This window comes from Nomascus leucogenys, chromosome X (genome assembly GCF_006542625.1).
Source record: "Nomascus leucogenys isolate Asia chromosome X, Asia_NLE_v1, whole genome shotgun sequence".
In the NCBI taxonomy this organism is placed as follows: Eukaryota; Metazoa; Chordata; class Mammalia; order Primates; family Hylobatidae; genus Nomascus; species Nomascus leucogenys.
In genome coordinates, this window is record NC_044406.1 from 15,405,850 (window position 1) to 15,421,322 (window position 15,473).

The window sequence follows — 15,473 nt, forward strand, 5'->3', positions numbered from 1 at the left end:
CTAACTCCAATACCACCCTGAACACTCTGGGGTCAGTGGGACCCTGTTTGTACAGACGTCTGTGTCTTCCAGCTCTTTAGGACATAAGCAGTACTGCTATGGAAGAAAGGAAACCTAATTTCCCATGCTTTGTCCCTTTCTGGAAAGGGCATGGCGTGGTGTGGGCACCACACCTGCCCCAGCCTTCTAGCGAGAAAACAACACAACCTTCCCCGCTCCCCGAAAAGAGCTTTTCTCCAGTTGGGTCTTCCCAACCAGGGCGGATGGCCAAAGACTCCGCTCCCTTGCAGGGTAGGCTTGGAAAGGCACGGGGCCCGCCTTCCTGGGCAGTGGAGCCGGTGACCGGCGGAGGGCGGGCGGCGCGCTGGGTTAGTTACCTGGCGCTGGGCGGGGCATGCGGGAAGCGGGGGCGGGGCCGGGGTGACATCTCAGGCTGCGATTGGGCCGCGCCGCGCCTGTCTCCATGTGCCGCGCGGCTGAGGCACAACATTCAAGCCCGGGGGCGGGGCCGGCGCGCGCCGGGAGGAAGCGGCCGCGCGGCAGCTGCGGGGCGTGGGGGTGGTGGCGGCGGCGGCGGCGTCGGCGCGGCAGCTGAGGCCGAGGAGGCGGTGGCTGTGGTGGACGCAGCGGCACCCCAGCTAGGGACAGGGTTCCGCCGCGCCCCCTTGCTGGCCCCATGGAGGCGGCAGCGGCGGCTGCGGCGGCAGCGGCGGGCGGGGGCTGTGGCTCCGGGCCGCCGCCGCTGCTGCTGAGCGAGGGCGAGCAGCAGTGCTACTCTGAGCTCTTCGCCCGCTGTGCCGGCGCCGCGGGCGGGGGCCCCGGGTCTGGGCCCCCCGAGGCTGCCAGAGTCGCCCCCGGCACGGCCACTGCGGCCGCCGGCCCCGTGGCTGACCTGTTTCGGGCGTCGCAGCTGCCTGCCGAGACGCTGCACCAGGTGGGTCCCTCCGCCTCCTGTCCCTGCGGGTCTGTGGGGGCAGTGTGTGCGGGGGCGGAGGTTGCGAGTGGGGCGACAGGGCTGCCCCCAGGGACCCGGAGGTCTCGGCCAGTTCTCAGAGAGAGGACTCTGCAGCCGGGGATGGCGGCGACGCCCTTGTCCCCGGGGGACACCAGCCTCCTCCGCAGCTCAGCTCCTCGCCCAGTGCTGGGTGCGCTCTCCCCATCTTCCTTCCCTGAGACTGACACTCCCTCCCCTCCCCCGGCCATTTCTGGGGTTCTGCAGCCGCCCAGACCCAAAGTTTGTCCTGTTCTGGAAGTGGTGTTTGTTTTGGCTGCTGCCTGGTTTAACCTCTGCTCGCTGCTCCTGCCCCTCCCTCTCCTGAGTGGGTTCTCAGGGTGCCTTGCTGGGATTTCAACTTGAAGAGTGTGTGTGTCTGTAGGGTTCGAGGCCCAGGGCTGAATGTTGTCTTCTCTATGTAGTTGTGATATATACGTATCTGCTATATATAATTGCCCATAACATATTTCTAAATATTAATATTAAATCGAAAACCTTAATGACAAGTTGCAGAACAGGGACGCGGGACTGCAAGAGGACGTTTGTCAAGTCAAAACCAAATTTCCCATTTGAGGTTAGAGGTGGACTTCAGAAGTCCACCATGGGAAACAGCTGTAGTTTCCCGTCTATCATTACTTGGACTTGAAATAGAATTGAAAGGTAAGGGATGTCATAGCTACCACCTTTTGGCTGTTCTATACTTGGAAAAGGACTAGGGGATGATACATACCAGACGCTGTTTTTGTTTTGTGCTTTCCTTGGAGCTTGGAGAAAGACTACTTGATAAGCCTTTGTCTGTCATTTCATGTCACCAGCACTTCATGGTGATCAGATTGTTAATATCAGGTTCAAAACGTGAAATGAAGCTTTTCCTAAAAGCAATAGTATGAATGTTATTAACACCAATGGAATATTTAGAGTGGCGAGTGGTATTTTAAAATCTAGTTTCAAAGGAGAACTGAGGGTTTTATGGTTCACTTGAAATGTCATTGTGTTCATACGTATTTTTTAAAAAATTACTTAAGACTGCGTTTTATACTGCTAGAGTGTTTTTACTGCTATATGTTTGTGAGCATAACTTTAGACACTTTGTAATCTTTCACCCTTTTGAATTTGGGATTTCTGAAAATATAACTAGTATTCACAGAACTTAGCATGGCTGTTTGTCCCTAAAGAAGTCCTTGATATGTAGACAGTTCTGCCATTGCTGATGAGTAGTTGAGCTGAATCAGGTAAAGAGAAAGTCAGTGTCTTAAAACACAAACCATGGCTATTACATGAGGCCCTCAGAATACTCCTGAGCATAATACATTTATTCAGTGCTGTAGCTGCTTCCCAGCTGAAAGAGGAATAATTGACTGAGGCTATGCAGCAAATAAGTGACAGCTGGGTACCTATTAAGGCTTATTTTGTTGTCAGTAATGCATCGGATAAGAGGAGGTGGGCATAGTAAATCTGAATATGTTGGTTGATGCCTCCTTAGGAATTGGGAAGAAGGATTTCCTGATGTTAAAACCCATGCTTTCTTGAGGTACATATAGTTTTAAAAGGACCCAAGGCACAGTGCCTGTGTGTGAATGAGATTATATTTTTGATGTCTAGTTGAGATCTGCTTGCAAAAGACTGATTCAGATACTGGCAAAAGGGGACATCCCTACGAGATTGCTTGGAGTAAATCTCTCAGAGCTTGAAGCTCCCTTATTCAGCCTAGCAAAGCAAAACACATCATCCCCCTTTAATCCAACAAAATTACCATAACTCAATATTCTTGGTACAGGTGAAAATGAACATTGAAGCCATCCTGGACATGTAATCCTAAGAGAGTCAAACAAAGTCAGCAACCAGCAGACACCTAATTTTCACCCATCACTTTGGTGGTGGTGGTGGTGTGTGTATGCTCCATCCACTTTAATTTGCATTACCCCATCAGTGTATTAGCCATTCTTTAAAACAAACGTAGATGTTTTTACCCTTTCCCTGTTAAACAGGAACCTGTAAGTTGAGATTTAAGTGCCCCAACAGGTATAACTACTCAAATCTTGGAGGCACTAACCAGCCCTGATATTTTCTATGGTAACAACCAGGTTTTCCTCTTAATAAGCGTACAATTAAGATTACCATAATAATGTTCCAGGAAGAGTGAGAATCTTACCACAAGTAAATGGTCTATAAAAATACTTATTTTTTATTTATTTATTTTTTGAGATAGAGTCTCGTTCTGTTGCCCAGGCTGGAGTGCGGTGGCGTGATCTTGGCTCACTGCAACCTCTGCCTCCCGGGTTCAAGCGATTCTTCTGCCTCAGCCTCCCGAGTAGCTGGGACTACAGGCGCATGCCACCACACCCGGCCAATTTTTGCATTTTTAGTAGAGATGGTGTTTTGCCATGTTGGCCAGGCTGGTCTCGAACTCCTGACTTCAGGTGATCAACCCGCCTCAGCCTCCCAAAGTGCTGGGATTACAGGCGTGAGTCACCGTGCCCGGCCTTAACATATTTTTTAATAGACTATTTTTTTTTTCAGAGCAGTTTTAGGTTCACAGCAATATTTAGTAGAGTACCCATATATCCCCTGCCCTGACACACCTGTAGCTTTCCTTACTCTCAACATCCCACATCAGAATAATAGAGTTTTTACAATTGATGAACCTACATTAACACATCATTATTCCCCAAAGTCTATATATTAGGGCTCACTCTTGGTGGTGTACATTCTGTGGGTTTGGACAAATGTATAATGACATGGATCCACCATTGTAGTATCATACAGAATAGTTTCACTGCTCTAAAAACTGTGCTCTATTGATTCATCCCTCCCTCTCCACTAACATGTGGCAATCACTGTTTTTTTTTTTTTTTTTTAAACTGTCCCCATAGTTTTGCCTTTTTTAGAATGTCATATAGTTGGAGTCATACAGTATATAGGCTTTTCACATTGGCTTCTTTCATGTAGTAATATGCACTTAAGATTCCTTCATGTCTTTTTATGGTTTGGGGGCTCATTTCTTTATAGTGCTGAATAATATTCCATTGTCTGGATGTACTACAATTTATTCACCTACTGAAGGATATCTTGGTTGCCTCCAAGTTTGGGCAATTATGGATAAAGCTGTTATAAACATCTGTATGCAGGCTTTTTTGTTACATGCAGGATATAAGCTTTTGACTCATTTGGGTAAATAGCAAGGGGCATGATTGCTAGATTGTATGGTAAGAGTATATTTAGTTTTATAAGAAACTGCCAAACTGCTCTCCAAAGTAATTGTACCATTTTGCGTTCCCATCAGCAATGAATTGGTTTCTTTACAGAGTATTTATTTTCCTTTGCTGACTTATTTTAACAGCAGGATTCTAGCACTAGGTGGAAAACGTATGAGTTTCTGATATGTGTCAGGTACTGTCCTAGGTGCTGAGGTTATAATAGTGAATCCAACATAATCTCTGTCTTCATGGAGCTTATGTTCCCATGCAAATGTTTTTACACTTCAGAGTTTTTATTTTGTTGAGAAAAGACTTGAAATATAACATCCAAAAATAAAATGTCAGCCTGGTGCTGTGGCGCACGCCTGTAGTCCCAGTGCTTTGGGAGACCAAGGATGGGAGGATTGCTTGAGGCCAGGACTTTGAGATCAACCTGGGTAACATAGTGAGACCCTGTCTCTACACAAAATAAAATAGCCGGGCATGGTGGCATGCGCTTGTAGTCCTAGCTACTCTGGAGGCTGAGGCAGGAGAATCGCTTGAGCCCGGGAGTTCAAGGTTATAGTGAACTATGATCGCACCATGGCTCTCCAGCCTAGGCAACAGAGCAAAACCCTGTATCAAAATAAAGTAAAATAAGCCTGTCAAACCCAAACCAAATACATGTCAAACTCAGACCTGATTCTCACCACACACTATGCCTTCTAGTAAAATGCTGGCCTTTGAATACCAACAAAATACTTCATAACCTGGGAAACCAACTACTCTAACGTTTGTTGCTCTGTCTTGAAATACTTAACAAAACCATTTACCTGTTCGTAGGCATATTTTCTTTTTCTAGTTTAGAAATATTCCATTCTGCCATTTTCCACCTAGTGCTAGAATCCTGCTCTTAAAATAAGTCAGCACAGGGAATTAAATACTCTATAAAGAGACCAAAAGACCTTTTAAAATAGGCTGTGTCCAGGCCCAGTGGCTCACGCCTATAAATCCCAGCACTTTGGGAGTCTGAGGCCGGAGGACTGCTTGAGCCCAGGAGCTCTAGACTAGCCTGGGCAAGATGGCAAAACCCCATCTACACACACACACACACACACACCCACACACACACCCGCTACCTACCTCTCTCTGGGGCATGCCTGTAGTCCCAGCTATTCTGGAGGCTGAGGTGGGAGGATCCCTTGAGCCCAGGAGTTTGAGGCTGCAATGAGCCATTATGACACCACTGCACTCCAGCCTGGGTGAAAGAGTCAGAGCCTGTCTCATAAAATAAGTAAGTAAATAAATAAAATATCTACCTTAAAGCAGCAAGTTTTATATTTGATGTAATGAATTAACAGACCGCTTTATAATATCTATCTTTTAGGATAGTGTCAGTCTCTTGGAATGCTGTGCATCTTCCAAGTCATTAAAATTGGTTTTCATTAAAAAAATTTTTAACATATACACATCTTATTGGAGTTCTGTTTTAAAATTCAACAATGAGAACATTATTTTTTCAAAGCCAAGTAACAGAAGAGTATATAAAAAAGTCAATTTTGTGCATATCTTTTTACATTTCTTTCTATGCTCATGTAAAACATACATGACATGTAATTATACACATATGCTCCACATCTCATCTGTATTAATTTTTTAAATTATACTTTAGTTCTGGGATACACTTGGAGAACGTGCAGTTTTGTTACATAGGTATACATGTGCCATGGTGATTTGCTGCACCCATCAACCCATCATCTACATTAGGTATTTCTCCTAATGCTATCTCTCCCCTATCCCTGCACCCCCGAATAGGCCCTGGTGTGTGATGTTCCCCTCCCTGTGTCCATGTGTTCTCATTGTTAAACTCCCACTTATGAGTGAGAACATGTGGTGTTTCATTTTCTGTTCCTGTGTTAGTTTGCTGAGAATGATGGTTTCCAGCTTCATCCATGTTGGTTTTCATTTTTATGATAGTTAATTCTCGGACATTAAGGGGAATAATTATAAAACACTGTTGCTTCCATATCAAGGGAAATCACTGAATGTTAAAAAAAACCCAACAAGTGTTGTCTGATTGTTTAAGCAGCTTTCATTGAGGTAAATAAGTGAAACAAAGCTGTGAGAAGTAGGGAATATTTAAACAATTTGTGCGCGTGCCCTCACCTTTGGGGAGAAGTCTTTTCTGAAGGCTCTCTTCTGATTTTTTGAAGCAACTGTTTAATCATTAAAGAAAATTATAGGTAAAAGACAAATTCTTGTGAACTTCCGCTCATTGCTAGATTATTAGCCAGAACTATTTTTTAAAAATGTAAATGAAACAACTTTATATTTTTACATCTTTAGATCGTATCATTTTGTAACTATACTTTAGGGAAAGAGAGGCCAGCATATTAAAACAGTAACTAGGGGCTGGGCATGGTGGCTCATGCCTGTAATCCTTGCACTTTGGGAGGCCGAGGTAGGCGGATCAACTGAGGTCAGGAGTTTGAAACCAGCCTGGCCAACATAGCGAAACCCCATCTCTACTAAAAATACAAAAATTAGCAGAAGAATTGCTTGAACAGGAGAGTCGAAGGTTGCAGTGAGCTGAGATCACGCCATTGCACTCCAGCCTGGGGGACAAGAGTGAAACTCCTTCTCAAAAACAAACAAACAAACCAAAACACACACACACACACACACACACACACACACACACACACACACCAGTAACTAGGACTAACTATATGCTGTTTTAGATTGACAGTGTTCTTTTTTTCCAAAAGAGAATGAATGCCAGCAGATGTAGGAAGTACCAGAGCTAAACCATTGCCTGGTTAAAAGGAGTACCTCTGCATAATAGTTACTTGTTGACTCTTTTGTAATAAAATATTTCAGGCATGTAAAACTAGAGAGTTACCCAAGAAATAACTGTGTATCCACCACTCCGTATAAGTAGAACAGCCCAGCTAGAGTGAAAGCCTCCTATGTCCCCTTCTCTGGTCCCATTCCCCTCCCTCCCTACCCTGGAGGTTACCAGAGTCCTGAATTTGGTGTGCATGATTTGAAGATTTCTTTCTACTTTTATTGTATGTATATGTGGATATATATATATTTGTGTATATATACATCACTAAAAAAGATATTATTTTGGATGTCTTTTCAACTTACGGAGTATCGTATTCTGTGTAACCTTCTGCAACTTGCTTTTCCTCTCATTGTTATGTTTTTGGAATTCATCTTGTTGACACATGTAACTTCAGTTCATTTATGTTTCCTTTTAAAAAATCTTTACTACTTATGTTTACAATGACTCATTGTTACAGTGCAGTAGAGAGCCTTATGCCAAAGGGAAGTAGGTGGCATTTTTCCTTATTTATATAGAATGTCACATGACTGGGGGACTGTTCGAAACGTGTATGAAAATTAAGAACACCTTCATAGATAGCAGAATGCACACTTATATTCTTGAGCATGCTAGGGGATGTTTGAGCTAATTAATTGGCTTTCATGGGCTTTCTTTTTTTCTCATCTTTTATTTTTTTGAGGCAGGGTCTTGCTCTGTCACCTAGACTGGAATGCAGCAGTCTGCATTGCAACAATCACTGTAGCCTCAACCTCCTGGGCTCAAGCAATCTTCCTGCCTCAGGCTCCCGAGTAGCTGGGAATACAGGTGTGCAGCACCAAGCCTGGCTAATTTCCTTTTTAAAAATTTGTTGTGGAGATGGTGTCTCATTATGTTGCCCAGCCTGGTCTCAAACTCTTGGGCTCAAGTGATCTCCCACCTCAGCCTCCCAAAGTGTTGGGATTACAGGTGTGAGCCACCACACCCTGCCATTTTTCATCTTTTTAAAAATGGAACATCTCATATAAGCAAGTAGATAGAATAGATAGAATAATGCATTAAACCCTGCTGCACTTGCCACTCAGGCTCAACAACTGTCAATGCATGGTTAATTCAATTCCATCTACATTTCTATCTTTGTTCCCTCTCTCATTTGTTATCCTGAAGAAAGTCGCAGACATCATATGGTTCATAGGGCTTATCTTTAAGGAAGGAACCAGGGTGGGCAGAAGGAAATGGAAACATGCAGGGGTTTAGGTTGGCCAGAAAAGGTACCTGTGGCCTATGGTCAAATGGCAAGACTGATGATGGTTCAATACTGTCAAGCCTTTGGCTGTCACGGAGATAGACGTGCTTGAGAACTGATTTAGAATAGTTGGGAAACCTGTAGGGAGATTGAAAAAGTAACCAACTGAAGACCAGGAATGCAAGATGGATTTGAACATTGTTCTAGTTTCACACTCCTAAGTAGGGGCTGTCCTATTTTAAGGGTGTAGACAATTGGTTTTGAGGAAATCTTGGGTTGTTTTTGCTAATTATTTGTACCTTTTTTTTTTTTTGAGACAGAATCTTGCTCTGTCGCCCAGGCTGTAGTGCAGTGGCGCAAGGTCGGCTCACTGCAACCTCCGCCTCCCAGGTTCAAGCAATTCTCCCTGCCTCAGCCTCCCGAGTAGCTGGGACTACAGGCACCCACCACCGTGCCTGGCTAATTTTTATATTTTTTAGTAGAGATGGGGTTTCGCCATGTTGACTAGGCTGGTCTTGAACTCCTGACCTCAGGTGATCTGCACACCCTGGCCTCCCAAAGTGCTGGGATTACAGGTGTAAGCCACCGCGCCTGGCCTATTTATAACTTTAAAAAGAGGATTTGGTTCCTTTCCAGGGTTTTTCAAACTTTCTATTTGTTTCGTATAGGCAAGTTTCTCATGTTTTGTATTTATGGCATTCTATTATTCATACTTATCTGTTGGTGGGCAGCTAATCAACCTGGGTTGCTCAGGACTGAAGGGTTTCCTGGGGGCATGGAACTTCAGTTTTCAGACAGTCCTAGGCAAACTGGGATGGTCACCCCCTCTTTTGGTTGCTGCGTTAGTTATCTATTGCTCTATAATGAATTACCACAAAATTAGCAGCTTAAAGCAGCACACAGTTATTATCTCCCAGTTTCTGTGGGTTCGGGAGTCTGGACATGGCTCAGCTGGGTCCTCAGCTCAGAGTTTCATAAAGCCACAGTCAAGGTGTCTGGAGCTTGGAGACCTCTGTGGAGGTCCAACACTTGGTTGCAGAATTCAGTTCCTTGTGATTTTAGAACTGAGGCTCTCAACTTCGAGGCCTCCTGCAGTTCCCTCCACATGGCCTTCTCCATAGGCAGTTCACAACATGGCTGTTGGCTTCTTCAAGGCCAGCAGGAGAGTGTCTCTCTCCAGTCAGCTCAGACAAGTGGCATCCCATCACCTTTGCCATAGTGCATTAGTTAGAAGCAAGTCACAGGTTCTGTCTGCTCTCAAGGGGAGGGGATTATACAAAAGAACAGAGACTAGGAGGTGAGAATTTTGTGGGGGACACCTTAGGATCTTTCCACCACACTTGCTTTCCAGGATTTGTCTGAAGTAGAAAATTATTTTGTTGAGCCTTTTTGCGGCCAGAATATACATATGTTTTGCTCAGCCACTAATTTAGAATTCCTTTATCTTTTTAAGAAACATTTTCATGCATAATTCATCCTAAGTAGAACTGGCAAATATGTAACTTCTTAGGTATTTTCAATTTTAGTCTTTAGGCAATTGTTTTTCCTCTTAACTAGTAGGAGGCAGGAAAAAAAAGTGGAAAAGCAGATGCGAATGCCCTGCCTGGCTACTCCTGCACACAGTGCTCTAAAGCAGGCCTTCTCAGCCTGGGTCAGTTCTGGGGTCTGTGAATTTAGATGTGGAAAAGAACTACATCTTTTTTTTTTTTTTTTTTTTTTAAACTAACTGCCCTTCCCCCAACTGAAATTGAGCACTTCCTTCTATTATGCATGTAAGCAAAAAACCACAGCAGTTTTTTGTTTGTTTGTTTTTTGTTTTTTTTGAGACAGGGTCTTGCTCTGTCACCCAGGCTGGAGTGCAGTGTCACAATTTTGGTTCACTGCAACCTCTGCCTCCTGGACCCAAATGATCCTTCCATCTCAGCCTCCCAAGTAGCTGGGACTTCAGGTGCATGCCACCACACCCAGCTAATTTTTGTATTTTTTGTAGAAACAGGGTTTTGCCATGTTGCCTAGGCAACAGGGTTCACTGTTTTCGGTCAAATGACAGCAATGCTGCTGGCAAGTCCATGGTCAGCAGTGAGATCCCCTCAGGCTGCTGTGGTCCCTCCGCCTCCAGTCTGTCCTGCAGGAAGCTCAGAGTGAATGGATGCTCAGCTGTTTCCTCTGAGACCTCACCAGGGACAGTTCCTGCAGTCCTGGCTCTGAGCTCTGCTCCTGACCATTTTATCTGGCCCTCTCAGCTGTGCTTCACTGCAAAGGAGGAAGGACAAGCCTCTCTGGAGCCAGTGCCAGCTGCTTGTGGGGCCTGTTTTATTGACTACTGCTGTCTCTACTTCAGAGACTTGGGCTAGAACATAAACTTGAAGAAAAAAGCCATTTTAACAGACTTAAGAAACTCAGCCATCCTCATAATACCATTCAGAACCAGGAGAGGCCATTATTAACACTAGGCTAGTAGGAAATGTTCACTTTGACTGAATTCATTTGTAACACTTTGCCACTGGCTTACAAGAAAAATACTTTGGTTCAGTCTCCTGGAGGTAGGTAATTAAATGTTTCACCTGTGTTAATTTTCCAAATAATTAAAGTGAATCCCATAAATGCCAGCAATTAAGAATTGTTGTTTTTGGCCAAGTGTGGTGGCTCATGCCTGTAATTACAGCACTTTGGGAGGCTGAGGCAGGCGGATCACTTGAGGCCATGAGTTTGAGGCCAACCTGGGTAAAATAGGGAGACCGTGTCTCTACAAAAAATACAAAAATTAGCCGGGCTTGGTGGCATGTGCCTGTAGTCCCAGCGACTTGGTAGGCTGAGGCAGGAGAATTGCTTGAATCCGGGAGGTGGAGGTTGCAGTGAGCCAAGATTGTGCCACTGTACTCCAGCCTAGGCGACAGAGGCGAGATTCTGTCTCAAAAAAAAAAAAAAAAAAAGGTTGTTTCTTAAGTGCAGACCTTCTGAGATGTGTAGTGCTTGCCCCATGCCTTCAAAAGAACATATTTAATACAATAATCTCTTTGTCTCTCCTTTACTTCAGAGTCAGCCTTGTGAAAAACAGATGATGATATACCAACAGTTTTTTGCCCTTGGAGGTGTTTGGTGTGCTCTGCTTTTTGAGTTTTGTTTTTTGGATTTCTTTAAAATTATTTTAAAATGTTTTAACTCCTCTCCTTTGCATACTCTCTGGTACCCTTATAGTCCCAATACTGAGTAAAGCATGTAAAATTTAGCATGCAGATGTTTTAGCATCTTTTATTCTTTGTTCGAGATCCAGATTTTTTAGTCTCAGCATGACTGACACTTTGGGGCTGTATCATTCTTTGTTATGGAGGACTGTGCTGTGCATTGTAGGTTGTCAAGTAACATCCCTGGTCTCTACCCACAAGATGCCAGTAGCTATTCTTCTCCTGATTGTGACAACAAAAAATGTTTCCAGACATTGTCAGATGTCTCCTGGGGGCAAAATTTAGTTCTACATATATGATGATAACAACCGTGGTAGCAGCCAACATTTGTTCACTATCATCCCCATTTTGAAGAAAGCAAAAACGGAGGCACTGAGGTTCACTTACTTGCCCAAGGTCACATAGATAAAAGCGACTTCTTGAAATACTTTTCATAATATATATGGGTTGACTCTCAGTCTTGATTGAGGAGACAGACTAAAAAAGAATGTAAAAATGGGGAGTTTCCTGATGACGTCTCAATTGAGAGGCTATTGCTTTCATAGTGATTCTGTGTAAATGCTGGAATTCTTGCTTAAACGGGGTGATTCCACGGGCATGTGTCTGAGTAAAGGACTTGGATCATTTCTAAGAAGCTTCTGTGGCATGAAGTAGAATGTAAGACAGTCTAGGGTCAAGGATAACTGATCAAACTTTGAAACCAAGGAAGCCATAGGAAACTGGGGTGAGGCTATGCATCACTCAGGGTCCCACAGGAAATGGCATGCTCAAAGGGTTTTAGTGAAAACAGGAATGTTGAGGCATGAAGGGACTAGCAGCAGGAAGCTATTGCCATTCCTAGACCTGGAGGGGCAAAGGGAGGGGAGGGAATGTTGTTGCTGGAGCTGTGAAAGGTACTCCCTCTACAGGAACAATAGTCATGAAAGAATACAGCCTTTGCTAGAACTATGGCCAGAGAGGGGCCAGTGGGATGAGGGGATGGGGGAGAAGTAACCAATTTCTGTTTCCTGCCCTCTGATTTGCTGCAGTGCCTTTCATTGTTCTAACCCAACTAGAAGCCAGAGGCAACAGAGCCTGAGTGTTGAAGCTTATCGAGGTTAGCCTCTTGGACTGAGTGGATGAAAAGGGCTGAGAGTGGTACTAGGGGGCAAATAGAGCAACAGCCAGCACAGGCTACGAGCAGGAGTGGGAAACACTACCCTGGATCCTAGGGAGGATGGGGCATGGCCAGTGATAGGAGCAACAAAAGTCTTTTTGTGCCAAAAAGAGCCTGGGGATACAGACCTCCATGAAGGAGAAGAGAGGGTTGGATAGGAATGACTGGTTCATCTGAGGTTCTTCCTATTTCTCCAAGGAAGCCTTGAGGAATGTGGGGTTGTCTGTTTGCATTTGTATATGGAAGTACGTGTGTGTGTATACTTTTATTTATTTTGAGACAGGGTCTTGTTCTGTCACCCAGGCTGGAGCACAGTGGCACCATCACAGCTCACTGCAGCCTCTACTTCTTGGGCTTAAGTGGTCCTCCCACCCAGGCTCCCCCAGGTAGCTGGGACCACAGGCATGTACCACCATGCTCGGCTGATTTTTAATTTTTTTTGTAGAGACAGGGTCTCACTATATTCCCCTGGTTGGCCTCACTCCTGGGCTCAAGTGATCCTCCCACTTTGGCCTCCAGAAGTGCTAGGAATACAGGTGTGAGCCATTACACCCAGCCTGTTTGTATACTTTTTGGTCAGAGTGAGGCTTTCCATGAGTTGGAGTGTTTGTCCTTATTCATGACACTGGGAAACATACAACAGTGGAGTGACCCTCTTGCAGATTCTGCTAGGAGTAGCTACATATGGTGGGAAAGGTTGCTATGGGAGTGGAGATAAATTCAAGGCAGTAGAGAGTGCTTTATAATGTTTGGGGGTATGGCCAAGCATTAGTTTTGCTTTTTCCTTCCCAATAGGATACGATTTCTGTAGCAATTCTTCCTTACCCGAAAATAGCTATATGTGCTCCCAAAAAGAAAAAGCCCAGGACCAGATGGCTTCATGGCTGAATTCTACCAAACATTCAAAGAAGAGTTAATACTAATCCTTCTTAAACTCTTCCAAAAAACAGAAGTAGAGAGAGTACTTCCAAACTCATTTTTTGAGGCCAGCATCACCCTGATTTCAAAGCCAGACAAAAGATACCAAGATACCATAAGAGGAGACCACAGGTTAGTATCTCTGATGAACATATATGCAAAAATCCTAAATAAAATACTAGCAGACCAAATTTAACAACACCTCAAAAAGATTATACACCATGACCAAAGTGGCACTTATCCCTGAGATGCAAGATTGGTTTAACGTATATAAAACAATCACTGTAATATGCCACATTACCAAAATAAGAGATAAAAATCCAGCCAGGTGTGGTGGCTCACACCTATAATCCCAACACTTTGGGAAGCTGAGGTGGGAGGATTGCTTGAGGCCAGGAGTTCAAGACCAGCCTGGGCAACATAGTGAGACACTGTCTCTACAAAAAATTTAAAAAAAAAATGAGCTGGGTATAGTGGCATGTACATGTAGTCCCTGCTACTTGGGGTGCTGAGGCAGGAGGATCGCTGGAGCCGAGGATTTTGAGGCTGCAGTGAGCACTGATTGTGCCACTGCACTCCAGTCTGGGCAGCACAGCAAGACCCTGTCTCTAAAGAAAAAAAAAAAAGAGAGAAAAACCCATGATCATTTCAATACATGTAGAAATAGCATTTGACAAAGTTCAACAGCCTTTTGTGATAAACATTTTCAACAAAATAAGTTTAAAAGGGAATTTCCTCAACACATTAAAGACCATTTATGTAGAGTCCACAGCTAATATCATAATCAGTGGGGGAAAACTGAAAGCTTTTTTTCTAAGATCTGGTACAAAGCAAGGATGCCCACTCTTGCCACTTTTATTCAACACAGCACTGGAAGTACTAACATGAGCTCTCAGACAATAAAAAGAGATAAAAGGCATCTAAATTGGAAAAGAAGAAGTAAAATTATCCCTGTTTTTAAATGTCATGATCCTATATGTAGAAAACCCTGGACTCCACAAAAGGCCTCTTAAAACTAATAAATGAGTTCAGTAAAGTTGCAGGATACAAAATCAGCATACAAAAATCAGTTGCATTTCTTTGCACCAATAATAGTCTATCTGAAAAAGAAATCAAGAAAACTGTCCCATTTATGATAGCATAAAAATAATAAAATATTTAGGAATATATTTAATGAAGGAAGTGAAAGATCTGTACATTCAAGATTTTAAAATATTGATGAAAGAAATTGAAGACACAGATAAATGGAAAGATATCCCGTGTTTATGCGTTGGAAAAATTAATAGTGTTAAATTGTCCACACTACCCAAAACAATATACAGGTTCAATGCAATCCCTATCAAAATACCAATGGCATTTTTCACGGAAATAGAAAAAACAACTCTAAAATTCATATGGTATGACAAAAGACCTAGAATAGCCAAAACAATCTTGAGAAACAAAAACAAGATTGGAGGCATCACACTTCCTCATTTCAGATTATAATACAGTATAAAGCAGTAGAAATCAAGATAGTATATCCTGGCATAAAAACAGACATATAGATCAATAGAATAGAACAGACATCTGAGAAATGTACAGTATATATACAGAAATCCAAGTATATACAGTCAACTAATTTTTGACAAGGCCACCAAGGAGACACAGTGGGGAGGAAAGGATAGTCTCTTCAATAATGATATCTGGGAAACTGGATATTCACAGGCAAAAGAATGAAGCTGGATGCTTATATACAAAAATCAACTCAAAATGTGTTTTTAAAATCTACAACAAAACCTCAAAATGGAATAGAAGACCTAAATGTTAATAACTCAAACCATTGAACTCCTGGAAGAAAACATAGGGGAAAAGCTCCTTGATATTGGCCTTGGCAATGATTTTTTGGACATCACACCAAAAGCACAGGCAACAAAAGTAAAAAGAAACAAGTGGTACTACATCAAACTAAAAAGCTTCTGCATGACAAAGGGA

At 43.4% G+C, this 15,473-nt stretch overlaps 1 protein-coding gene across 5 annotated transcripts in view; it reads left to right on the top strand.

Annotated features, from left to right (window-relative positions):
- Positions 1 to 485: 485 nt before the first annotated feature.
- The window catches only part of REPS2 (RALBP1 associated Eps domain containing 2), a 202,563-nt gene continuing 187,575 nt past the window's right edge, over positions 486 to 15,473 (top strand). For 3 of the 5 annotated variants that reach the window (XM_030806746.1, XM_030806745.1, XM_030806747.1), the window contains exon 1: positions 548 to 934. In XM_030806746.1, the coding sequence (XP_030662606.1) occupies positions 677 to 934 (258 nt within the window). In that variant the 5' untranslated portion in view covers positions 548 to 676. Of the gene's footprint in view, positions 935 to 15,473 lie in introns of all 5 variants that reach the window. The other 2 variants (XM_003261098.4, XM_012500875.2) reach the window with 1 other exon arrangement.